General features: G+C 43.8%; 1 protein-coding gene across 1 annotated transcript; it reads left to right on the top strand.

The window, feature by feature from the left end:
- The first annotated feature begins 6781 nt into the window (after positions 1 to 6781).
- On the top strand, positions 6782 to 27104 carry LOC144141598 (15-hydroxyprostaglandin dehydrogenase [NAD(+)]-like). Its single transcript, XM_077673140.1, has 7 exons — positions 6782 to 6891; positions 10258 to 10381; positions 13781 to 13887; positions 15195 to 15291; positions 24290 to 24366; positions 24860 to 25011; positions 26944 to 27104. The coding sequence occupies exons 1-7, from the start codon at positions 6787 to 6789 to the stop codon at positions 27065 to 27067; spliced, it is 786 nt and encodes a 261-aa protein (XP_077529266.1). The 5' UTR covers positions 6782 to 6786; the 3' UTR covers positions 27068 to 27104.

Raw genomic sequence — 27104 nt, 5'->3', positions numbered from 1 at the left:
CCACCCACGTTGGGCTCAGAACGAATTCGTACTCTCCGCGCCACGCAAGCCATGACGTTGCTTCTTTCCTTCGTTATTTGGTCACTTCCTCAATCGCTGTTTCAATATTATATTATGCACTCCACGGCTTGTTCTGAGATAAGACAACTGTCATTTTTTGTTCCATTCTGTCAAGTAGTATGGCTGCCACCGAAGGTATTACACTAGGAATATTTCTCCAAAAACTTCGTCATCTTTTTATTGTACTAGGCTTGCTTTCATCGGTAGTAGGGCATGATTCTTATCGGGCATGATTCATAATGCTTACAAGTGTGTGTATCTTCCTGCAACTCGTAAAAAAGCAGCACTGAAGCATGTGTACAAACTAGGTTCAGTGCCGCTGGAAGAGGTGAATAACTATAAGTATTTAGTGACACTAACAAGTAACTTGTCCTGGAACCTTCACATCAACAACGTTTGCTCCTCTGCCTTCCAAAAGCTTTGTTTTCTAAAACAAAAACTTAAAAGTGCCCCGCCTAGCGTAAAATGTTTAGCTTACGTGGCATTATTAAGACCCAAGGTCGAGTACGCATGCACCGTTTGGGACCCGTATACAGAATTTCACATCGGTAATATTGAACGAATTCAAAGAAAAGCTGTACGGTTTATACATAACAAATTTTCCCGAACTGACTCTCCCCCTGTATTAGTAAAAATTAACCACCTACCTTTACTCAAAATTCGAAGAAAGCAATTCAGACTTGATTTTCTTTCCCTGCTCTTAGGTAACAAATTAGCACTGGACCCTTCACTGTTTGTATAGTTACCTGGCACCGCCAAACCCATGCGATTACTCCTTACTTTGCACAAACTAGCCTTTTGAAGTTTTCTTTTTCCCACGCCACATCACCACACATGTGCTGCGATAAAGGGGTGTATTACCGTTGAATTGTGCGCACTTGTATCGCCAGCATGGTGTCGGAACGAAACGAAAACCGGAAACGAAAAACGAAAAAAAAACGATATTTTTGGTTGGAACGAAAACGAAAACGTAACAGTATTATTTATTTCGTTCACGAGTGAAACCAAAAAAAATTCGTTTTGGTTTTCGGTTTGAGTGGCAATTTCAGGTATTTCAGGAATCATTTCAATTTCCATTCAGCGAGACGAAACATTGCGTTGATTCTCTGGCATAAAATCGTCTTTCGTATTTTTGGCACCCACTATCCTTCGGAAGGCTTGCTGCCTGCTCCCATACTCTCTCCGTTTGTTCCGATAGGCGCAGTGCTGAGCTCCACGCGGGATTGCCGCGATCATCTGGCTGCGATGCAGACGTCACGGGCTCATTTATTTATTTGGTTAGTTTAATAAAATACCTACATTAGCCCTACATTGTTTAGGGGGTGTGATACATGTATAATAAACACTCATATTCTAAGAGAAGACATAAAAACAATGCGGAAAAAATACAACCGTTGGTGTGTGCAACACTACCAGCGCGAACAGCCTTTTGGTGTGTGCATCACTGCCAGCGCGGACAGCAGATTATAGCCGAACTCAATGCAAACAGCTACACTTGCTGCGACAGTGCAGCGGAAAACATTTAATAAGCACTTGAAGCAACAGTTTCCAGCAGGGCAGTATTACCTCTAATAGTTTTTCGAGAAATACGCTTTCAATGCGGATATGCGCCATTATTATTCACCAATTTTCGTGCTGTTGTGCCTTCGTCTGGATATATATCGGGGTGGGGGCGGGACGGGTTTCTGAAGGTACGGATGTTAATCCATTGCTACCTATTCTCTTACAATCTCTTTGAAGATTAAAAACAGGAGTTTTACAGTGTTTCATGAGACAGACCATTCTAAACTTTTAACAATAACATCACAACTATATGAGTTCCACAGAAATTATATTTTTCAATAACATATTAGTCATGACTGTACCCTTTTTAACGAAATTTCATAATTATTTATCTTTTCAACAATTTCACAAATTTAAATTTTTTTTCGCGCAAACACGAACCGTTATGGGCCGTTACGAACCATTATTTTTTTCGTTCCGGAGCTGACACGAAACGGAACTTTTATTTATGGTCGGTCCCGCTTTGCTTTTCACAGAACGTTGGGACAGGTTGTTGCATGCAGAATATGAAGAGAACAGAAAGGAAGTCCTCAGGAATGTTGCTCCTAATTAAGGCAGTTTTTAAGGCAGTTTATTAGGGCATGCTATTAAAATATTCTGCCAGGGGTTTGGAATATTACACTGGTTATTAGGTCATTAGGTTTTGCCTCTATTTTGGATGCCCCAAAAGTTATTACTGTCTTTTCCATTTCATAACCAAACTGTGACAAAATTGATATTTAAACTGCTGAAATGTACGTGTATTATGTTTTGTCGGAAATTGGTTGCATGTACAAAGATAAAACAATTTAGTGATTTTTTGGGATTAGACAGTTTACGCTCTTTTGTTCGAAGCATTCCAAAGTGTTCCGCTTAAAACAAGGATGAGATGGCGTAACGTCATGTCGCTTTAATGAATTTGTTAACGAAGATCTCATACAATACGAATCAGGCAGCAGGCCCTCAGCCACAAGAGCAAGAGGCGCAAGATGTGTTAGTGGTTGACTGCCGTGTGACGAATGCCACCAGCTTCTCAAGGCTTCCTTCCAACAAATTTCTTTTTTGCAATTCTTTTTATGCCGAATATTTACAAATGATTACGTTTTCTACAGCACAAAGTGACTTGAACTATGAATGTTTTCCCGCTACCTTTACACTACCTTCGCAAAAACAATGTCACGTTCCGCTACCTTTACACTACCTTCGCAAAAACAATGTCACGTTAAACCAAAATTATGGGTAATTATCGTGTTCTTAGTAGTCTTCTCTTACACCTTACGCGAACATCTGGGTTTGTTTTTGTTTCCTGTAGGGCATAAAATTTGATTGTGCCTACGCACTGCTGCTTCGCACTAACGATATTTATTTATGCCGAGAACAAACTGTCACTACTACAATTTCATAGAAATGCAAGCGTTTGCATGAGAAAATAATGTAACGACTGCCGTGAGGCATAGTTTTCACCGAATCTTTACACAGTGAAAACAAATTAAAATGAGGCAGAAAACTGACCCGGCGCAACCTTATGCGCATGCGCGAAGAAAGAAGATGGGGGTTGAATTAGAAAGAAGGGAAGGAGGATTGGCTGGGTTTACACATAAGGTAGCCACACTCTGGCACCTAACATCACTTGCAAGTGAGAACTGTGCATTGGGGGGATCAGAAAAGTTTTTGTCGCAACGAAGCGTGCGCGCAGAGAGTTAGTGCGTGAAGCTCAGCTCAAGCAACAATGGCAGTAAGGGGCAACGGAATGGCAACCCGAGCAGCCTCAGCGTAGCAACGGCGAACACCGGCCGCACATTACTTCGAAATGGGTAGCGCACGCGTAATGCGTAAGACACCAGTGCCACGTTACAGTTACACTAATAAACCTTGTGCCGCGGAGTTCATTGGCGCGTTTTTTTTTTAATATTTTTGACGCGAAAGCATTCTGCGTCTTACAAAATGAAAATTCGGCGTTGTGACCAGCGGTCAGCACTGGAAATCTGCGCGCCGTTGTGTAATAAAATGGTCCGTGTCACCTACTGCGGAGGAACCCAGGGGCGCCCAGTGACACGGATGTGACTTTACCGTTACCCTAGGGCAAGCCAACGCGGAACATGGCTTTTGAAGTGCATGAACTCTGAACGAAAGGGCGTCAATATGAAAAAAAAGATCACGGGGCACAAAATTCTTATTCGTTATGAATTGAAAAGCTGTTTGCGAACGAGCGTCATGTATGTTCACAAGTTTAACATGATGGCTGGTGGTGCGTAGCGACGGCGGTGAGGTCGTCATGTTTACATGAAGTTACGTTTGTGGGAGCTAAGTAACCAGTATTAAATGCGTCACTGAGCTCGTCTATCCTTTCTCAGAACGAGAACGCCGCAGCTACACGGATATAAATAGCAGGTGTTTACGCCTAGCGTTTGCACCGAGTACAAGGCTACGCATTAAAAATGCCATCTGTTTCATATCGCATCCTGCATAGCACTATCACCACCCACGGTTTCCAGGTCGGGAGCAGGCAAGTTTTTCTCGGGAAACGTTTTCGTACAAGCAGATTGCGTCTTATCAAAATCATAAAGTCAAATTACATTAAACTATAATGCATTATGCTTGGAACTGCGTTGGTAGATGGGCAATTTCTTTCGTCGTTGTGTACAATCTAAGCTTACTTTTTAAAAATGATTAAACTGAGCTTTTGCCCCCATGCTTTTTGCCCACAACTGTAGTATTGCTGCATGTGGCAACGCCTAGTTGATCAATTTTGCGTTTTCGTGTCGAATGTGTTACTCACTGTATATACGCAGACATATACGATAACGCTATAGATTGTTGGATTTGTTCTTGTGTGGGCATGCGCTGTGCAAATAAGGGCCTCTTTTTCGCCTCTGTACCTTTTTCTTCTTTTTTTTCTTTTTACTCGCTGTTCGGTGGAAAGTCTAGCCACTGGTTTGTTTTCTAGTTGTTTGGAAGTGTTTACGTTGATTCTGTTTGAATACCAAGGCTTTTTTGTTTTGTTTTGTTTATGTTTTGACTGTGCACTGAGTTGTAACCTCGTCAACAAATTCCGTACAAACTTGATGTTGTTAACTAATGTTCTTTTCGAATGACTTTTGTGCTTGTATAGTTTCCTGCTCGATTTTATTGCCTCTCCCCTCTACAATGTATTTTTACCCTGAGGTTACAATAAATAAATAAATAAATAAATAAATAAATAAATAAATAAATAAATAAATAAATAAATAAATAAATAAATAAATAAATAAAGACAACACTTTACAGTCTGAGCTATTGCAAATGCTAATAGGTAACTTAACTACTGAGCACTCTTTTCACTTACCGGAGTGAATTTAGGAATTGATAAAGTATGCTGTTTTTTAGCGAAGCGACTTCCCGATTTTTTGTTTTTAGCCAAAAAATGAAACCTGAGACTGCGTTCCTGAATTGTTACATTGTGAAAACCTCGCAGAGATAAGTTGCGCGATTGCTGCCACACGGCGACCTTGTAAGACGTAACACGCAGTGTTATTACCTCGACAGATATATTTATCATGCTCGGGTGGTAGACAAGCGCGTCTGCGGCTGAAACAAATGGATGACTCAAACGAGATTTTGCGTTCAGTGCTTTGGCAATTGAAGTGAACTTGTCATCATCATCACCATCATCACCAGCCTATCTACGCCCACTGCAGGGCAAAAGCCTCTCCCATTAATCTCCAATTACCCCGGTGCTGTGCTAACTGCGACCAATTTATCCCCGCAAACTTCTTGATCTCATCCTCCCATCTAACTTTCTGCCGCCCCCTGCAACACTTGCCTTCTCCAGGGATCCACTCTGTTACCCTTAATGACCAACGGTTATCTTGCCTTCGCATTACATGCCCTGCCCACGTCCATTTCTTCTTCTTAATTTCTGCTAATATGTCCTGAACACGCGTTTGTTCCCTGACCCACTCCACTCTCTTCTTGTCCCTTAATGTTACACCTATCATCTCCTGCTCCATTGCCGGCTGAGCCGTTCTCAATTCAAGTTGAACCGTCATAGAAGTGAACTTGTAGGCCTCCACAAAATTACTTTAAGTTTAAAGAGGCATCAAAGGGAGTTGTAAAAATTGTCCGCTTTCCAATTGTGTTGACTAAAAAAATGTTTATAGCCAGTAGGCCATGTTCTAAGTTTTCTATGCCAATTTTCAGTCACTTTTACGACTCACAGCAACCGAAGTGCAGCTGCCCTCGCACCATCAACCATGAGGATTTTCTAAAGTCCATATTACGACACTCCCACACGTCCACAGGTCTAAATTTAAGATTGCCAGCAAGTTCAGAACGAATTTTACCCGATACATAAATTCCTAGATTAACCATGATTTGAAGATAATCAGAGTTTCCTAGCCATAGATAGCATAAAATGCATCGTAAAGCACTGCCAATGGAACATAAATCTTTATCTTGTGCCATGTGTAACAGAACAACGAAGGAGGTTTGCTTCACGTACAGAATCAAATAATATTTTGCAAGCCTTGATATACCCTGTACAACAATAAGAAAAATCGACAAACTCATTTCACTGTCCTTGCTGGGCAATGACCATTTCAATATTCAATGTATTTCTTGTGAGCATGATTTAGAGTAATTTCACGCTTCAAAGCAAGCTACCATTTATTGCAAGGAAATATTAAAAGTTTGAAAATGCCAAAAATGGAGTGCTTTGTTTATGTTAAGTCGTAACGTTTCAGTCAACATAATTGTTCTTTGTATAGGAATTGAACATATATTACTTGTTTATTCAGTGATTTACGCTATTGGAAAACCGACAATAGTGAGAACTCGTTCCTTCTGTATCAATCCATACCGAACGCGGGGCATACAAGGGGTGTCCATACGACAAAGGCAGCTCCTTCAGAAACAAAAGGAATCGAACACGCCGTCCGGCGAATAGGCTTTCTGGCTACATCACCAATATATGTCCCGCATCTCTTCAGTAACCTAAAACGTAGGCTAATTTATTCGTTTTCCACTTGGCCAAATGAATAAATATACGAGTATAATTGATAGGGCCCCGTCACATTGTCTCTGTGAAGTCTGTGTTGCGATGTGCATGGGATAAGGTCCCGACAAGGTCCACGTCAGTAATTCGACGACTACCTCAGGAAAATATCCCAGTGCAACTTTTATCCTTTACTCCTTACAGAGGTAACCATGCCAGAGATGGAATTTCTGAGGGGAAAAGTGGGCCTCGTTACAGGAGCGGCGTCTGGCTTGGGAAAAGAAGTCGCAAGACTGCTTCTCGAGAAAGGATGCATGGTACGAAATAATAATAAAAACTTAAAAAGAGCCAAAGCGAGTGAGAAACCTTAATATGCTTTATAAGGTGTTCTAAATCGCATACGCGCTTGCGCAAAATAGTGCATTTGGAAGTACTAACCACGCACAAACGACGTATTGGGATGTCCAATACGTTTCAAATGAATGAAATGCATGCGATTAAAAACAAATACGTCCTAATAGGAAAATTCGCGCCAATCCACCCTGTGGAGGCGGTTGGAAAGCGAAGCTCGAGAGGAAACACAGAACGATTACCCGTGCGATGTCACTTTAATTCACACACGTGTCTCTTTATCTTTATCTTAAGCCGGATTGAGTACACTGCAGGACGATGGCCTCTCCCAAAGATCTCTAGCCACTCCTATGAAGTGCCAGAAGGCTGATAGTGTGATTTTACAATCATTGCGAGGTGTGCAGCGAATGTACTTATATTATTCTTAACCAAGACCTTACACTGCAGTACGAGCACAAAATGCTGTATGGTTCACCCAGGGCTTCTTGAGGTTTCAGTGATTACCACTGCAGTTAATTGTTGTTCGCCATTTGACTAATTTCTTTTGTTTTTCCGAACACGCACACCGGGTAAGGCGCGTTTAGAAAGTCTACGGCCCTGCATGATGCTGCGTTTATAGCCTTTCGTCTCCCGATAACTGTGCCTTGTCTGCCTGTTACGCGAGGCCGAATTATCTACCTGCGGTCTGGTGACAAAACGTTCCTAAATAAATATGACATTAATGTTCGCACCTTTACATACTCCAATTCATTGATATTTATATGTCCGTCACTGTTGCGCTAGCAAATGCATCACGCTACCCGCCGCGGTGGCTGAGTAGATAAGGCGTTGTGCTACTTAGCACGAGGACGCGGGTTCGATTTCCTGCCGCGGCGGCGGCTTTTTTGATGGAGGTGAAAAGCGAAAACACCCGTGTATACGAGATTTCGGGGCACGTTAAAGATCCCCAGGGGTTCAAAATTAATCCGTAGCCTTCCACTACGGCGCGCCTCATCGCCTGCGCTGCTTCGGCGCGTTATACCCTGCAATCAATCAATCAATCAATCAATCAATCAATCAATCAATCAATCAATCAATCAATCAATCAATCAATCAATCAATCAATCAATCAATCAATCAATCAATCAATCAATCAATCAATCAATCAATCAATAAAATACATCACGCAGGTAAAAAAGGCAGCTGTTTGGCGTTCAAAGAGGAAGCACGTGTGAAGAGAGAAGTATGGAAGTAGAGGGCGATTCATGATGAAAGGGGGGACAAGCAAGCGCTGTCTTTCAACTGAGTTTGTTCGAAAAGTTACACAAATATATACATATATCTCTTCCGCACAGATCATGCGCGAAAAGAAAGAAAGAAACACCCTAGCTGCTGGTGCCGGCATTGCAGAATTTAAAATTGGATTTCAGCCTATGCCCAGACATTAAATATCTTTTTTCTGCGAAAGAACAGAAGTCAGACTGGCACAATCCGTAGACCGTTTAAGAATGGGCACTGCCTCGACAGCTCTCTGATCATTTGGTTCCTACAAGAGAACAGTATCGAAGTGTCGGCTAAACGAGTTGTTCAGCCGCACTGCTTGCAATGTGCCGACAAGTGGGGACTTCTAGCCCCTTTCATTGAATTATACTTTCCCCTTAATCGCACGTGAAGGCAGCGTCCCATCTGCCCTACATAAACCCGCTTGCAAGGTAGACGGATAGAATAGACGACGGAAGTGGGACAGGGTACATAGCTATGAATATGCTTCACCGTGCAGCCGCCAGTAAAAACAACGTGTTTTTTGTTAGCGCAGCGATCGTTTTTTGCGCACAATTGGCCCAGCTTGTAGCGCGCGGAAACTAAAACCAGTACACCATAGCGAGATGGAACCTTTTTTAAGCTCTTAGTGAAGCCATGTATGTAAATCAGTACAGCAATTCTCTCGCGCTCTTTTGCAGCGCATGCGAGCTCAATTCTACCATCTTTTTTAACGTTCTGAGTCCACCTTTGGCAGGCCGGAAAAAGCATGTCGAGCGGAAAGCCAGCGTCTTCAAGTTTCTGCACCTGACCGGTGAAGCTTGCTTCCATCAGATGGGGGCACGACTTGGTCAGCGCCTAACGAAAGCAGGAAAGGACCAGGGTGCATATAGTGGCGCTGGCGCATCAGGGTACAAGAGCTATAGTGGAGGGGGTGACAGCAGGCGACGGAGTGAATTTTTTGCTGCAGTGAATGTAGCATTGCATTTACTGTCTCACAAATCAAGCATCCATGAATTTTAAATAAAGGAACGCTGCAAATGAAACTTATGCATTCATTTCTTATCTTATTATTTCGTAATGGTTTGTTTTTGTTCAACAATGTTGAAAAGTATGAACTTTGCTACCTGAATTAGATGTTTAGATTTAGCAATGAATATATCGTTTTTTGCGCAGTTGGCACAGGACCGAGGTAATTGGAGAATAATGGGAGAGGCCTTTGCCCTGCAGTGGGCGTAGATAGGCTGGTGATGATGATGATGATGATGATATAAACCTATTGTGGAGCTTCTCTTTCACTTTGGCCGGGCGGCTGAATGGAGTGATAGACAGACAGACCGAAATTTTTGCATTGAAGTAGCCCAAGGGAGACTATAGTATTTAAAAACAATCTTTACGTTAGCCACCGTTCCTCTCTTCTCTTCTCCTTCCTCTTGCACTCCTTCGTTAATCCTACTTTTCTTCCTTCTTTACTCCTCTTTCACTTATTTTTAATACCTGTTTTACTCCTCATTTGCGCATCGTGACAATTTCATAGCTACCATTCCTCTCTCCTCTTCTCCTTCCTCTTCCACTCCTTCGTTACTCCTACTTTTCATCCTTCTTTACTCCTCTTCTACTAATGTTTAATACCTCTTTTACTCCTCATTTGCGCATCGTGACAATGTGATAGCCACCGTTCCTTTCTTCTCTTCTCCTTCCTCCTCCACTCCTTCGTTACTCCTACTTTTATTTCTTCTTTACTCCTCTTACACTCATTTTTAATACCTCTTTTACTCCTAATTTGTGCACCGTGACAATGCGATAGCGACCGTTTCTCTCTTCTCTTCTCCTTCCTCTTCCACTCCTTCGTTACTCTCACTTTTTTTTCCTCTTTACTCCACTTTCACTCATTTTTATTACCTGTTTTACTCCACCTTTGCTCATCGTGACGATGCGAAACCGAGGAATAAAAATAGAACACAAGATGAAAACGTGACAACAAAATAATTTTAAATTAATATTTACGTTCACTACTTCTTCTCAGAATGACGAAATAGAATGAACGATTTCTCGTCTAATACTAAATGATCATTATGTTGTCTCTGTTACAGGTCTCCCTGCTCGACTTAAACGCCAACTCAGGTGAAGAAGTCGCTTCACAGCTGAACATATTGCATGGCTCAGGCCGTTGCCGTTTCTTCAAGTGCGATGTCACCAAGGAAAAAGAGCTCGAAGGTTCGCAGTCCCATCTTTTTTGCCCGAATATCTTTCTCAAAAGAAATGTTAACGCTTCACGCAATACTTCTTCTACGGAAGGCTACTGGCAATAGTCGTGGTTTTGTTCAATTCCTCCGCCATGCCAACAAGGCAAAGCGCATTTTCTTCGGTATATGCTGGAAGGCAGACCCTGCTGATTAAGTGCCGTATATTATAATTCTTGATTCTTTTATAGGATACAAAGCGGCTGGGCATTACAATACACAAAAACAGTTCCCAGTAATCTTTTTGGATAATGACTGTTGTTGAGAAATTCCAATTGCCTGGAATTAGGCGCAAATTTCTTCGCCTAGAATTTACGCACCAATTGTTTATCTATAAACGTGTGATTGATCGACCTACTTAATCCACTTTTTACGAGAAAGTCTCATCTCACCCATGAGCTATTCCTAACTAGATTTTTTCCTATGCTTAACATTTTCCAGTTCTCTTTTTGCCTCCACTTTTAACGAGTAGAATTTGTTAGCCGTCGCTGCACTTTGCTGGAAGCACATTTGAGCCTAAATGCCACAGCTGCAAGCTAATGTTCTTGCCTTTGTTAAAAGCAGTGTTTTCTTGCGTCTTGTGTTGCGTTTTCTTTTTTCTCGCTCCTGCTGTATTTGTTTTTTTTTTCTTTGATTCTGCGCTAACGATTTGTTTCAAAATTGTAATATCTTTCTGGCGTTCTCTTTGTTGTTCTTGCTGTTCCTGACAGCTGGTATCTTTGTTATAGCGCGTTTGGAGAATAATGATTTCTGTTTACTTGTGCTTTGTTCGCTTCATGCCACTTCTGCTTTGGAAATTATTAAATAAAAGGTTTCTGGTGTTTAAACACATGGTGTTGAAACGCAAGTCAATTTTAAGTAATTTAAAAGTTGCCGCTGCCGTCATCAGAGTAGAATTAATCTGCCAGTGCAGTAAACCTGCTGAGTGTAGAAAGTGGCAAATAGTTCAAGAGCATTACGAGGGTGGGCAGCGTACACAATCTTTAACGGGCCACGAAGTTGGGTGCGCAAACTCTATTTGGAGATAAAGATGGTGTTTTGGCGGCCTTACTACACAGGAGATCCGTGGGCAGGTCCATCTTCTCTTCCATAGAAAAAAAATGGTTGCCCTACGTTTGTTGAAGTTAGCGGCTCCACGTGCACTCCCACTTCTCCGGGAAGAAGAGAGTGATTGGGCAAGCCCAAAGCAGGTGGTATGTGGTGGAGGCTTTTGTAGGATGGGAATTCGTAAAGGTTCAAAGGTTCAAAGGTTCATTTTCAATTCAAAAACAAATTTTACATACACGCGTATATACAGACGAGCGTCCCAAAACCAAAAGGCTGAAACGGGACCCTCGGTAGTTCATTACTAAAGTAGCATGTAATCGCAGCGAACAAAATTGTTAATCTCAAATAATTACGGAAACAAATGCAACACTTCCAACATTAGAAATTTCACCAATTTAATTTGACAAATCTATCAAGTGGATTTTCAATACCTACTGCCACGTTAACAACTACTAAAAAAATTCTCTTTTTCAAAAAAGAACATTGTACCGTGTCTTTTTTTATTTCACATGAAGGACCAATGTTTGAGCAAATACATTGATGGAGAAAATACCAAACCATCTAACTGCACCCTATATGATGTGTGCTATGCCATTTAGTGCTGAGGTGTGTTAACTCTGGGTCGTTATTGTCAAAAAGGCGCTCTGAGGGATGCATTTATATTTATAGTTTTGCTGACCAGTCTCACCTGATGTATTTTACGCTAAAACAGTGTTAATTTACGTTTCGATTGGTATTGAACACAGATGAAAAGATGTCTGAAAAGAATTATGTTTACATACTTTTTTTTCTGTGAACCTAGCAACAGCAAAACATGATTATTTGATTGAAAGCGATTTTATATTCATGGGGAAAACCGCGTATTGTATCTTGAAGTTGTAAAACAAAGCGAATTAAGGTTGATGTGTGTTTCCCCACCATATCTTCAAGCATACTATGAAATCTTGCATTTGAAGTTTTTAAGGGTGTTCAGGAGCTTCAGGAAACGTTTTAGGGTTTCAGATGGGACCTAAAGTGAAGCCTTGAACTCATAGCAACGCAAAAATCTGCCCGCCTTGAGGACACTGTTCCTTCGAAGCTCTCGTTTTCAACTCTATGAAATTAAATAATGAATTGAAATTTAAGAAAGATTTTAAACGTCGTCGCCGTTTTCAACTCCAACAATGAGCAGCGGTCTACATGGCGTCACCTCCTTTGTCAACCTTGGTGAAGGACCGTGGTGTAATCAAACCTTTGAGTTTTAATTTTTAAAGAGCTAATTGTTGGATACATAATTATCATTATCAGCAGCATCTCAATATGCAGATGTAAGTTCATGGCTGGGAAAAGTCGTATCCCATAGATCTCGAACAATTACGATAATGCGATGACGGAACCAATTTTTGCCAATAATTTTGTAATATTGTCCCTCTGAATTCCTTATGGTCTTCTCCCACTGCTGCTGCCTCTGCGGTATCTACTCTGTTAGGCAGATATTACAGCGAATCTTTGGTGTCCTCAGTGGTTTCGTTGTACACTAATACGCGCTGCAGGAAAGCCAACTTTACAGAGATAAGATTTAGCGCAGCGAAAGACACGGGCAGTGAAAAGGACAGGAGGGGCGCTTTCTTTCGCAACTACCGATGTTGCGTTGAGTAGTTTGCCAGCTGGCCCGGTTACGACCACCACGTATCGTGCAGCAGCCCTATCGTGCTACATCCACGAAGGCCGATGTTCGCTGCCCTTCTCGTGTAATTTTCAGTAGCGCCTTCGTGCTGCCCGCTATCCTGCCTTCACTGAATTGCGGGTGTCTGTTGCGAGGGATGGGCCTGGTTTCGTAGGTCTCCCTCGTTCTTCCGTCGAGTTTGACTCCGGAAGGGGTGCGTGATTTTTTGATGTGAAGGCAGTTGTCCACATTGCATGACCGAACAAAATCCACTGATTTCTGTGTTTCGTCTATGGCGTCTCCACACGGGCTTTCTCTGTAATTCAAGACGCTTGTTAACAATCTCTAGCGCCACTAGTATTAACCTTCTTGGCATGGTCGCTTATGCTACGCTTTCTTTCAACTCTATTAGTAATGCAACAGCTTTGCACACCATTAGTCATGGCCGGCTGTTCTTATCAGTTCAATGTAACTGTATGCAGTGGCAGAGGTAGTGAACTGCCTCTTACTTCATAGCGCTTGGCGAATGCACCGAGCGTATACTAATCCTGCACCAATTTGTTTTCCGTTATCCCAATTGCCTGCATTAGGTATGGTGATAACAGTTACAAGCCCTTTACTCTATTTGTAACTCTGTAATGGTTGGTGGTCATTTTTGTTGCGATATGTGTTTTTCATCAGAGTGCTTTATTGCAACCCGATATGTCTTCGGAGGCTTGGACATTGTCGTCAACAGCGCCGGCGTTGTTGCCTGGCCTGACTCCTGGAAAGTTTTCGCAGTAAACGCGGCAAGTCTGCTACTTTACTACCAAATTTACTAGTGTAAATTTTACGACTGGATCGGGTTTTAAGTGTGCCCCAAAATCATCGCCTAACGGTCATTGAAGAAATGTTCATTTATTCAATAAATCAATGAAGCTTGCACATTCTCCAGTAGGCTAGAGAAGGCGAGGAATGGTTCGTCTTTATCATGTCCAACGTTAAACCAGGCTAGGTTTATTAAGTACTGTTTTACGATTTAAATGAGTTGTGAGCGAATGTCTAAGGAGATTCTCTAATGCCCAAATACGTCTAAATCTGCCAAAGTTGTCTTCACAAAAAAAGTAGTCTTCCGTTGTATAAAACAGCCGTTGTATAATACAATGCACTGCTGGTATATCCATGGTCCAATGTAAGTCTATGTACACCTTTTCACCGATTTGTTAATGACTTTACCAGCGATATATTACAAGGCAACCGCTCAAGAGCTGCCGAAGCTCAATCAACTCAAGCAAACCAACAATCACGGCGTTCTTAAGCTAAAGTAACGAACTCAGAAAAGAAAAACCGATGCCCCGAGTCTACTGCAAAAACCGGAACGACTACATATCTAGAACACGTAAGGCGACAGTCGTATACTAAACTCTCGTGAAAGCTTTTGTATGGACTTGGCGATTGAAAGCTTGGATCTTAACATGCATAGTTGTTTCCACAATGATGCCACCAGCGTAGCTAATGTTTTCATAATAATTCTTTTTCTTGGAATATACCACAATTAGGTGTAATTTCAACTAACCCTTCTTACTAAAAGGCGTACTTTTAAGTTATTTTGCCAGTAATTCTCTCAGCCGAAGAATGACCTTGTTGACGTGCATCCGCTTCTGAAACTGCTCACCGGATGTGGTAACGCATGTATAAGAAAAATGGCGAAACCTTCTGTGACCTGACGCGACTTTAAAAGCCACGGAACACTGAATGGCCAGCATTTGCCTGAAAGGGACAGATTTGCACAGGATATCCTTTCTTTTTCTCTTCAAGCTGCATAACGAATCACTTGGCTGAGGTGTACGCATTTTGTGACCTCATTCATGTACATATTTTATATTTTAAATTTTAAATTTACATATTTTATGCCTTGCTTATGTACATATTTTAGACCTCATATATTTATGCAGACAGAAAATAAACACTCGATCTCCAATGCAGACCTTCTGTTAACCCGGAGATTTGATGAGCTGAATCGATATCTCGGTCGTTTCGAGCTCGTTGTATGGAGTGCCTACGTTATTCACGTAGTAATATTATATTGACATTTACATTTTTCCTTCTTTTGCAGGAAGCCGTATATTCGAGCACCCTCTTAGCGTTCAAGTACATGGGTAGAGACTGCGGCTACAATGGTGGCCACGTGGTCAACGTGTCTTCTGCAGTAGGTATGAAACGATTCAACGACGAGTGTCGGTTTGAATTAACAACAAAATATTTGTGGTTTCGATTCCTTGCGTTTTCTGCTGGCCGTAGTTGCTGGAATATATTGAACTCCACAAAACTGCTAGTGCTACTAACGATGTTCGCTAAATACGTGACAGAATCGATTCAAAGCCAACACCCATAGAACGTGGTGTCATAGCCTCTAAGTAATTACTGAAATGTTCTGGCTGCAATTATTCGGAGAGTCATCGCTAGAATTCTTTGGCATATCTGCGGGAAAAATGCATCAATGGTTCTTCATGGGTTCAGTCTCCACGCAGAATTTGTAATTAACTGACTCTAAGGGTGTCTATACAGATTCATTAATTTGAAAACCAATACTTTTTAAATTCATTATTCTTGCGTTTGAAGAACGCTACTTCGTCCGTCTACAACGAAGCCGTCTGTATAGAGGGTGTTACAGGAATAACCAAGTGATTCTAAATAAATAAACTTCTGAGGGTAAAACTGTTTTTCTTGCGCGAAGTTGTCAGGGGCCTGGGCAGACGCAATGAAACGAGATTCAATCGCTACTTAGGGCAACAATTGACTGGTACTTCTTAATTAACTCTTTTAATTATTGCAGTTAGGCGTGTGCTTCTAACTTGGAGATTGTAGAGTATCATCAGTCAACTCGACATCCATCGTTAAATTTGCGAAAAATTAATCGTCGGCAGAACTACGGGCTGAGTACTTTGCCCTCCGGATGCGTGCATCTGGAGAGCGGCGGCTTTAAAGCGCCGCAAAGCCATGCCCACGTGTTGGCGTCACTTAGAGCTGCCCACGTAACACGCGCGCCGCGCTTTATCACGGCCGGGCTAGAGCGGCCGAGCGCCTCCGTCCTAGCCCGGCCTTGGCTCCATCTTGCCTTGAATTAAAAGTAGGGCGGCGTGCTCTGAGTGACGTCAACAGGTGGGTGTAGTGTAGCGGCGCTTTGCAGCCGCCGAGCTCCAGATGCAGGCATCCGGAGGACTAAAGCACTGAGGCCATCGTTCTGCGGGAAATTTAGTTTTCGCAAATAGAACACTGGATTTGACTGCTGATCCCCTACAATTTCCACATTACAATCACATGCCGAACTGCAATTACTAGAAGGTTTATTATCAAGTTGCCTAAATAGCAATCAAAACTCATTTTATTGCTCCCGCCAGGGCCTTTGACCACTTCTCGCCGGAAAAACAATTTTACGTCCGAAAGCCTATTTTTTAAATTACTTCAATTCTCCCCTGGTACACGCTGTATACTGAAATTGTTATCCCTGTTGTAAACCGAGGTTGTTCGATGCGCCGCACTGACATGGGGTTCAGGTACCCCACCCTCCTCCTTGCGTATGGTGTGTAGAAATTTCGTAGGTGTCACTGAAGCAGCAGTGGTACGACTGAATCTACACAATCCCAACGTTTAACATTAAACATTAATGTAAGTTTTTTTTAGTGGGGTTACTGCGTTCTAGGTGGATAGGTGTGCCCATATGTAAAATGTATACAAGAAAGCAGTGAGTAGCCATACTGCCGCCGCGGTTACCCATGAGTGTTTGCGCGGGATTTAGTACGTGATGTGGCTAAATACAAAAACAAATTCCGCTTGGGATCACTTCATCATTCATGAAACTGTACCTACGCCATCAGAGCGAAGGCATCTGGAAACACACATAACAGACGGGAACATATTCCGCATGCCGCGAGAAAAGGTGGTCAGAAAAATGAAGAAAGCTTACACTAACGCGTAAGACTTGGAAGTAGTGAAGCTGTACGCAACCTTCACGACCATCAAGACGGTTCATGTGCCCGATTGCAGGCAATTTGCTTCTTCTTCCCTGGCGCAACGACATTTACTCCATCATTGTTGCGATAAGGGTGAGCTTCCTCCATTTTTTTGAAAGTGATAGTCATTGGACATCACCTTGGAGGGGCGTACGCCATGACGTGCCTTCCCAGTTCCGAGCAAGTGTTGTCACGAATACGGCGAACGCTGGAGTCTATCGTTTCAAGAAAGTGTTGTTATGATTACGGCGTGCGCTGGAGTTTTTTTTTTTTTTTAGTCAAGCTTGGCCAATTTCCCTAAATGGGTATACCTATCCTGACACCGTGCGCCGGGCAGGCTTGGCGGTCGTCGCGAGGCGCGTACACACAATCGCTCGCCATTTTCTTGGTTTTTTAACTTCCGGGCAATCACCGCAATCTTGACCTCTCCCTAAGTGGGTATGCCTGGCTTGACGGACGTGCGCCGGGGACGCTTGGAGGTCGCCGCGAGCCACGCATACCCGAGCGCTCAGCATTTTCTTGGCTTTCCGAACTACCGGGCGACCACCGCAAAGCATTCGCTCCCGTGTGCTCATCAGTTTCTCGGTATTTTTAACTGCGGACAACAAGCTCTAACGATTTGCTGAACAGCTTCGCTGTTAAATGCTGTAAAATTAACAGCAAGGTTAATCCAGAGACGGCCACTAACACAGAAAACATTAAAAAAATATGCCTCTACATATACATTTATGAAAAAGCATGCAGGAGGCAGGTGACAGGTACAGGCTTGAAACTTGCAAGACCTGGCAATACTAAATGACATGCACCTCACACCGTACGCATCACCGACGTCGTCCTTTGTATCAACGAATACGATTCTCTTTATCTTACAATTTGGGCTGTGCAAGCTTGGCAGGGGTTTCATCAAATCCGACCCCTAACACCTGGCCGGGCGAGGTACGCCGATCAGATCAGAACAACCGAGTGATGCTGGAAAGAGCAGCCTCTACAGACATGGCAGTCCCCTAATAAGGACAGGCAGTTCAACGTGACGTGGTATACACCTTCGGTGGGGTTTCAGCCACTGGTGAGAAAGCTCAGAAGACCCTTCCTGTCAGAAGGCCCAGAAAGCCCAGAACAAGAAGAAGAAGAAGAAGAAGAAGAAGAAGAAGAAGAAGTGGAAGAAGAGGAAGAAGAAGTAGAGCAAGAAGAGGAAGGAGAGGAATAAGAAGAAGAAGAGGAAGAAGAAGTAGAGCCCAGCTGACGTGTTTGTCTGCGTGGTCGCTTGCTTCTAAGCTGCTTGGTTTTTCGCTTTCCTGGTTCAGGTGATCGGCCAACCTTCAGGCGGATTAGCGGTTGTTTCCCGCCATTCTTTTGGTCTTTTCTTTTCTTCCAGGTTGCTGGTTTCCGCGCCTGGATGTCTTTTGAGTCTCCTGGCCGGGGGAGTTCCCCCTGGGCGGCCTCGATTCGTCCGCAGGACATGCAATTGGAAGCCCTAAAGCGCAGTAGGGTGGGCAGCATCCCCGTGGCCTTAGTGCCAGTAAGTGGCGGATTCATCCGGCTGAAAAACCCGCGGGCTGTACAGGCGGCACTTCGAGCGGCTACTGAGAAGTTCGAGCACATTACGGAGGTCCGCCCGTTTGGCAAAGGTGGCGTCTTGTGCCGATCGTCAGACGAGACCTGTGTCGCTGACCTCTTGAAATGTACAATGTTTACCTCTGTTCAGGTGAGTGCATTTATCCCCCCTCACCTTGCTTGCGTGAAGGGCATCGTTCGAGGTGTTGATGTTCAGATGACACCTCAGGAGGTACTAGAGCAGTTTTCGGTAGCGGGAGTCACCTCAGTTTACCGTTGCAGCCGTGTTGTAGAGAAAAACAGGGTGCCAACAGAATCTGTCATTGCTACATTTGTTGGGACGCATTGTCCATCGGAGATTAAAGTATGGCCTCTCATTTACCGTGTGGAACCTCTCTCTCCCCGGCCTCTTCAGTGCCACAACTGTTGGCGTTTTGGCCACACATCCAAGGCATGCAAATCGTCTCCCCGGTGTCGCGCATGCGGTGAGAGCCATTCTGTCGAGCTATGTACTGCCCAAGATGTCAAATGTTGTTTGTGTGGAGCGGCACACCCAACTGACTATTCTAATTGTCCTGCGAGAGCTCAAGAAGTCCAAGTTGTCGAGGTCATGGGTAAGCGTCGCTGCTCGCGCGGGGATGCTGGTACAATTGTCAAAGAAAGGACACATGGTTATGCTGGAGTTACGGCCAAACACTCTCCATCACTCGCTGATGCAGCCGTAGTGAATACCATTGTTGCAGCGGTTGAACAAGCCGTTGCCAAGCTCCAACAGTCTTCCCTCGCTGACCCAGCTTTTGCTTCCGTTGTAGCAGCGGCTGTTGAGAAGGGTGTCTCTTCAGTAATCACCCAGTTAACTTCCACCATAATCGAGTGCGTGTCTCGCACAGTGGTGACTCAGCTGGCGCCACATTTGCAGCCCGCTCCCCTTTTGTGTACCTCCTTTCCCCAAGTGATCCAGCAAGTTTCCACCGTCCCTGAAGGTCCGCTGCTCTCAGCAGCTAATCTTGCCTCGGATTCTGTTAAAGTCTCGTCTACTCTCGCTACTTCGGTGCGTGGTTCGGAACATCCTACTTACGCTGAGGCTGGTACTTCGTCTGTTCGTGGTCCTACGGCCGACAAAGAGTATATTCCTCCCCTTTCGCCCTCTTCAGACTCGGACATGGAGCTTCAGGCTTGGCCTATGGAGACTGTTCTTCAGTCTAGTAAACGTTCCGGATCATCTAGTACCGAAACCCTGGAAGTGCAGCCAAAAGCAAAATCCAAGAAAGGTAAATCTGTTTCAAAGCCCAAGAATCAGATATTACAAGCTGCAGTTGCTGCAGCCGGTCTCTCTGAATCATAGGGGTTCTAAAGGTCGTTCAGTGGAATTGTCGCTCCGTTTCGGCAGGCTTTGCGGATTTACTTTGTTTGTGCTCTCAATTTTCCCCAGACGTAATTTTGCTACAGGAAACCTGGCTTAATAGCAACCAAAAATTTGGACTTTATAATTACCGCACTTTTCGACTAGACAGGCCAACCCGAGGTGGCGGTCTGTTAAGTTTGATATCTACAAAGTTTGCCCACACCGCGAAGGTGTCCTTCCAACTTCAACGCCCAGACTGTGAAATTTTAGTGCTGGAATTAAAGCTACCTGGTTGCCTCCCCTTCTCATTGGCCAACGTGTACTTTCCTAGTGGTGTCGTTGATTCCGAACCACTTGATTTGGCTATTGCTTCGGCTGTACCTCCCATTATCTTTGCAGGAGACTTTAATTCCCACCACGTTACTTGGGGCTTCCGGACGGATTCTTGCGGTAATCGCTTGTTGGATTGGATTACAGATAACAACTTAACATGCATAAATTCGGATTCTCCAACCTACCATAAGGGACAAACGCAATCTGTTTTGGATTTAACTATATCTTCTCGAGGTGTTTCAGTGCCTTCTTGGTCGACCGTTGATGGCGGGTCGAGTAGTGACCACATCCCAATAGATTTTGACATTGGGTGTCCCATCTGTTTCGTTAACCGCCAGAGCCGTTCTTTTGTTAACTATAAAAGGTTTCAAACCTCTCTGAAGGAGTCCCTGTCCTCTCTGGTCACACAAAATGAAGCTGAATGTGCGACAGGCCTTTGTTCCGCCCTTTCCTCTTCAGCTCAGTCGTCATTATTTGAAGTGATGTCGAAGAAGTCAGTATTGCCGAGTCCCTGGTGGGACGAAGAATGTTCGCGCTGCTTTAGACGTAGAAAGGCGGCCTGGAAGAAGCTTTGCCATAACCTATCCCCGCTTAACTGGTGCAACTACAAATATTTTTCAGCGGTATTCAAACGCGCTGCTTCTAATGCTAAACAGCCTTATGACACAGATCGATCTCTGTGTCTCTCCAAGCATAACAATAAGCGTGCGCTTTTTCGCTTTCTTCGATCGCGGAAAGCAGTACCCTCTCCAGATAATACAGACTCCGTGGTGCTATCGTCAGGTGAACTTTCAGAGTCCCTAGAGTCGATAGCTGATGGGCTTCAAGCTCGTTTTTCATCCTTCTTAGCGATGTCATTTACTCCGCCAGACGTGGTAGACGACTTCATAGAGGTAACGCTATCAGAGCTCGCTGACGTCATGACTAAATTGACTGCTGCAGCTCCTGGCCCAGATGGCATTACAACTGAAATGCTGAAGTTATTATTTGACGAGGCACCCAATCATTTACTTAACATGATCAATTATTCTATTCGACATGCATGGATCCCCGATGTCTGGCGTCTCGCCAAAATACTTCCGGTACTTAAGAATGCTGGTCAGGGCCTCTCGATTGAAAACGTCAGACCTATTGCGTTGTCATCTAAGGTGGTTAAATTAATCGAGCGGATTTTGCAGCAGCGCATAATGCAATTGGTGTCCAGTTCTAGAATCTTTAGCCCAAGACAAATTGGTTTCCGCCCTGGGTGTTCGATTTGGAGTGCGCATATGGACCTTGAAAGCCGGATTAAACTTGCCCGTCGCACTAACCAGTTTTCGGCCCTAGTAACCCTAGATGTAGCAAAAGCTTTTGATAGCGTTGAATACCCTGTGTTGTTGTCCCGGTTACAAGTCTTAAACTTCCCAAGATATATCATAGCTTGGATTTGTGAATTTCTGAGAGACAGGCAGATCAGTTGTGTAAAATTTAATGTTACCTCCTCACAGCGGCCACAGTCTAGGGGCGTACCGCAAGGGGCGGTCCTTTCCCCTGTTCTTTTTAACATCCTTGTAAGCGCTATTCCGGTGGTTTCTGGTGTTTCTAAATATGTATATGCCGACGATATTGCGTTTTTTGCATCAGCACATGACATTCAATCTCTTTACAAATTATTGCAGTCTTATCTGAATAGTATTGCCTCCTGGTTGGACAGTATTTGTCTCTCTATGAATGTGAACAAATGTTCCTTATTAGTTTTTCCAATCTCAGGTCCTGTTAACATTACTCTCAGTTACCGACAGTGCATAATTCCTCAGGTTCCTTCTTTAAAGTACCTCGGGATTATTTACACCAGTGAACTTGACTGGACCCCACATATAGCCCTCATTGAGGCCAAAGGTGCACGTGCTGTTGGGATGTTGAGAAGTCTCAGTCATAGATAGAAGGGCATGCGCAGAGAGACCCTTCTTATGATATATAGAATGTACGTTCGCCCCATTTTAGAGTTTGGGTGCGTGTTATTCTCTGGGTGCGCCGCGTATAAGCTTCATCGTCTGGTTATTCTGGAGCGCCAGGCTCTTCGCTGCTGTTTAGGGTTGCCTAAGAATGCAGCAAATGCTGTAGTTTACTTGGAAGCGCGCGTTCCTCCTCTGCTTAATAGGTTCCGGATTCTGACGGTTGAAACTTTTCTGAGAGCTTATAGCTCTGAGGTGAACAGGGAGCAGTTTATCTTTATTGCAGAACCAAGTGCGTTTATGGTGCACCAATGGCCCAGGTCCTTATGTCCACAAAGCACATTGATACAGAGCTTCCTTTCTCCATTGGGTGTAGCAATAAATCAGATTATTCCATATACTGACAGGAGTTCACCTCTTTCTATCAATTTCCGGAACATTTTCCCCAAAAATGCTAAACTTTTACCAGCCCGGGTACTCAATCGCCTTCTCGAAGATTATTTGGCCTCTATGCAGCCAGGTGCTATAATTTATACAGATGCCTCTCAACGAGAAGAAAAATCCGGTATCGGAATATTTTCCCTTTCCCTTAACTGGACCTTTTCGGTTCGTCTGCGTGATTTTATCCCCATATTCTTTGCGGAATTCCTGGCAATTGTCCTGGCGCTACGAAAGCTGGATGTGTCAATTACATCTCCAATGATAATTTCCGATTCTTTTTCTGTATGCCCAGCCCTTTCTTCATCTAAAGACACTCCCCTTCTGCGGACGTTTCGGTCACTCCTGCCACCTCAGTTCACTGAAATTCACCTTCTTTGGGTTCCTGGTCATGCAGGGATCACATTCAACGAGACTGCCGACTCTCTAGCAAGGGTAGCACTTTCTGGGCCTGTAGTAGACGTCGTAGAGCCGACACCTTTAATAACAGCAGCTAGGTACCGTAGGATGCTGAAACTCCAAGTACAGCAAGGATCGGTTTTATTATCATTAAGGGATTTTAATCATCTTAAATTTTCATGGAAACCTGAATGGTGCCCTTCACGCAACTTAGAGGTGATTATTACAGCCTTACGTTGTCGAGTACCCAAGTTAAATAGGTATTTGCACAGGTCTCGTCTGGCGCCAACAGCTCTGTGCAGCTATTGCAACGAAGACGAGTCTGTCGATCGTTACCTTTTGACATGCCGACGTTTTTCCCGACTCAGACGTCAGTCCCTGGAGGTGCCGCTTAACAGTTTGGGGATATCCCTAACAGTGCCGGCTATTCTATCGTTCGGGGCATCCGAAACGGGGTTCTGCCGCCGGGATGTATGCTGTGCCCTCCTGCGCTACATTGAAAATTCAAAACGATTCTCTTTATGATTGCGATTGGTCACCCTCGCTTTGATTTTTCAGGATTTTTTTTTCCTTTTTTCTCAAAAATTTTTCAAACCGGTCTAAATTATCTTTCCTAAACGTCGCGTGATTAGAAAGAATTCCATTCATTTTAACTATACTCTGTTGATTGGCCGATCCCCTGATTGGGTATGTGCCATACCTAAAGGCGCAACAACAACAACAACAACAGCAAGAAGAGGAAGGAGAGGAATAAGAAGAAGAAGAAGAAGAAGAAGAATCCAAATCTTTACTAGAGGAACGTTGGACGAGGGAATTCAACCTCACCAAACCTTCAGCTTTACTTGCTCGCTAAATTATTTAGTACAAGATTGAACGGAAGGTTTCGTCAAGTAAACAGATGTATTGGTGCCTTTACTTCCGATGTGTTCACAATATTCTACGCATCTCGTTGTATATTGCCATATTTTATAGTCGTTGCTCTGGTTGGTACAGATTTCAGGAAAAGTATTTAGTGGAACAATGACAAAGGTTTGGGGGATTTCTCACTGTACGGGGTAGGTGTTGTGATTTCAGCTGTGATTGTAAATTATGCAACGGAGGTATTTTAGAAGTTTTTAGATATGTGGAAACACACTGAGATATTTAAAAAAATGACTTAACCCTGCCGCAACTCACCTTTGCCGCTTTTTTACAGCAATTTATACAAGGAGTAACGTGCCAGCCTACATAGCCTCCAAATATGCCGTTCTTGGCTTGACCAGAAGCTTTGGGGTAAAGTTGCAATGTTTTATAATTCGTTTTTATTATTCAAAAACTTATTATTCTGTCATACATTGCCCTTTTTTATTTCAAGAACCATGTCCATCCGCCACGTCCATGTCGACCCTTATTCTAGAGACGTTTCTTTTGCCTTCGAAAGCCTCCGCTGTTACGTCCAATGTGCCTTGAATAGCATCGGGTTCTTTAGAACATTCATATTAGTCACAACTAATAGCAGCAATGAATAGCATACAGCTTCCAAAAACGACCGCGTTGTTTGAGACATACATACTATTTCAATAGATTAAAAGGCTTGAACAAAATGGTGTTTAAAATTTTTATCAGTGACAACTTGTAAAACCGTTTAGTAGCTGGAGCTTCGTTTGTGGTTTGGGATGCGTCTACCATGCCGTAAGGCATTGCCCAATAGTGTGGAATAACAGAAACGATAATCAGAATGTCAGGAAATGTTTAAAAACCATCATTTTACCGCACTCTCCTGCAGTCCGACTTTTACTTCAATCGCCATGGCGTTCGTGTCAACTGCTTCTGCCCGGGCGGAACGCGTACTCCGCTGCTTGAGAATTTCCTGGACAGTGTGAGAGAATCGGAGGGCCCCGTAATCGACGATTTCGCACCAGTCAATCGGCCGATGGAGTGAGTTGGATTTTTATTTGGAACTTTTTTCGTTAAAGGTGAATGCTGAAGCTGTAAAAAGGGCGAATTAGAACTACTCATGATAAAGATGTGGTTGAATATGTGCTTTTAAGAAAACACTTGCTGTGATGTCCTTTGCGTACTTTAAGGAAACGCTGAAAGGTGACTTTTCGCTGTGAGAAAGCTTGAGGGATATTCGTTTTCCGGCAGGTGCATGTACAGGTTCTTTCGTACAAAGTTATTATAGTTACTTCACTCAGCTGTCATTCCTGCTACGATAAACTCTTTTCAGGTCATAATACCTTGACCGGGATAGTAGTAGTAGTAGAAACTTTTATTGTACCCGTGATGGGGTCAAAAAGGAAAGGGACGAAGGAGAAGGCCGTATCTTCTACTCGTCTTCCTCCCCTCTTCTTCAGTCGTCAGTAGAAACCCCTCGGTTCTGGCGCCAGCCTCGGCCATCCGGCCTACCCGAAGCTGCACTTCCGGGTCGGGGCTGAGCAAAGCGGTCTCCAATTGCTCCATGTTCATTATAGTAAACTAGTTGCACCTAGCATTTGCTGCACCATTTTTTTCTGTCTTGCGGGGCACGACCATAACATGCGGGAGGTCCGCCCGACTCGCGCATAGCTTACAGTCTCCTGAGTATATTCCGGGATAGTAGCGACTGAGCGCAACCGGGTTTCGAAACGTGTTCGTCTGTAACTGCCTCCACCATACCGAGTCCCGTTTAGTGAGGCTGTGGTGCACGGCGGGATACTTTCGTCTTGCCAATCTGTAATGATCTATGATTTCTCTGTATGACACCGTGCGATCTCTTCCCGTTCTCACGAGGTGGGGTAAGGTGGGGTTGACGTCTGCCTGGTCGACTAAACCTCGGGCGGCGTCGTGGGCCCTCTCATTTCCTGTCAGACCCGAGTGTGCTGGTGTCCAGGTTATTGGAATTTTTCTTACATTTTTAGCTTTCGCGAGTATGCTCGTGGTTCGAGGCGATACCCTACCTTTTGCAAAATTTCTAACTGCCGATACCGGGAAGTTTTATTTTTTTATCCCTTGTTATGAACCAGGCAGCTGCATATTTAAACAATAAATGTCCGGGCAATATCTGTAGCCCACCGTAACAAACTAACAAGCTAGGGCCTAGGGACTACCAAGAAGTTTACAGATATTACCATTTTTACCACCAGCCGAATTGTTATTTTTTCATGAGGGTGTACGGATGTTGTCGACAAGAATTACCTTGCTAGCTGTTTGCAGTGGGGAGGTCGGATATGTTGAGAGTTGTTAATTCGTGGGCGCTTGTTAATTACGAAAGCCTGGAATGTCTTTTGCCTCTATCGTTAGGCCGCTTTAGGTTTTTGTGCAATGGGTGTCTAGCCGAGCCTGCATAGGTCACTGCTGAAATACATAATTTGCTCGTGTCGCGGTTGGCTGCACACCAGTTTTATACGTTCAAAAGGAACCTTTCAGATTCGAGAATAAGAATGCTATTATACCCTTTAAATAGTTCGAACATTACTCTGAAGAAGGTTACAGTTCCAAAAACTAGACACTAACGGCGTATACGCACACGGGGAAGTGCTCTCGGTCGCTGGCATTGTCGGCTTCTTGTGTTTTCGTGTTTGTAAGCAGCCCATTGCGTAGCTTACCGCGGTGAGCAATGCGGTTCAGTCGCTAAGGGCGTCCAAAGTACCTCACACTTTCCGCACGAACGTTGTCATATAGACGCAGAAAATAGGCTTTACTAATTTTAGGGTCCTGGCGCGGCACCTACAGGATGGCATTTGCTCTTAGAATATACATTTCGGAGACTTATGTATGCAAATATTTAGGATAGCGACTAGAAATTTTCCCACGGATTTGAAAGAAAGACCACGAGCGAAAAGAAAAGATGTCTGATAGCTTTTATATTGCTGTGCATTTATATTCCAGGCCCAGCGAGGTGGCACAAGGTGTGGTGAAACTTCTGCAGGATGAACCCAATGGAGCTACCCTAATATGCCTGCCCGAGATAGGACTTAAATATTTTGAGCAGCCCCTCCGTCCGACTGCATAAGATGCTTCTCAGCAGTGCTTCAGTTTATCAATAAAAG

Source organism: Haemaphysalis longicornis, unplaced genomic scaffold (genome assembly GCF_048455015.1).
Source record: "Haemaphysalis longicornis isolate Haplotype H1 unplaced genomic scaffold, Haemaphysalis longicornis Haplotype H1 scaffold_6, whole genome shotgun sequence".
NCBI classification, from domain to species: domain Eukaryota; kingdom Metazoa; phylum Arthropoda; class Arachnida; order Ixodida; family Ixodidae; genus Haemaphysalis; species Haemaphysalis longicornis.
This window is presented reverse-complemented; position numbering and strand designations above follow the sequence as displayed.

Excerpts from the sequence above, each read along its gene's own strand:
- LOC144141598 (XM_077673140.1), top strand. The coding sequence starts at position 6,787 with ATGCCAGAGATGGAATTTCTGAGGGGAAAAGTGGGCCTCGTTACAGGA. Across the intron at positions 13,888-15,194 it reads AAGTTTTCGCAGTAAACGCG|GAAGCCGTATATTCGAGCAC; the intron begins GCAAGTCTGCTA and ends CTTCTTTTGCAG. Across the intron at positions 24,367-24,859 it reads GCTTGACCAGAAGCTTTGGG|TCCGACTTTTACTTCAATCG; the intron begins GTAAAGTTGCAA and ends ACTCTCCTGCAG.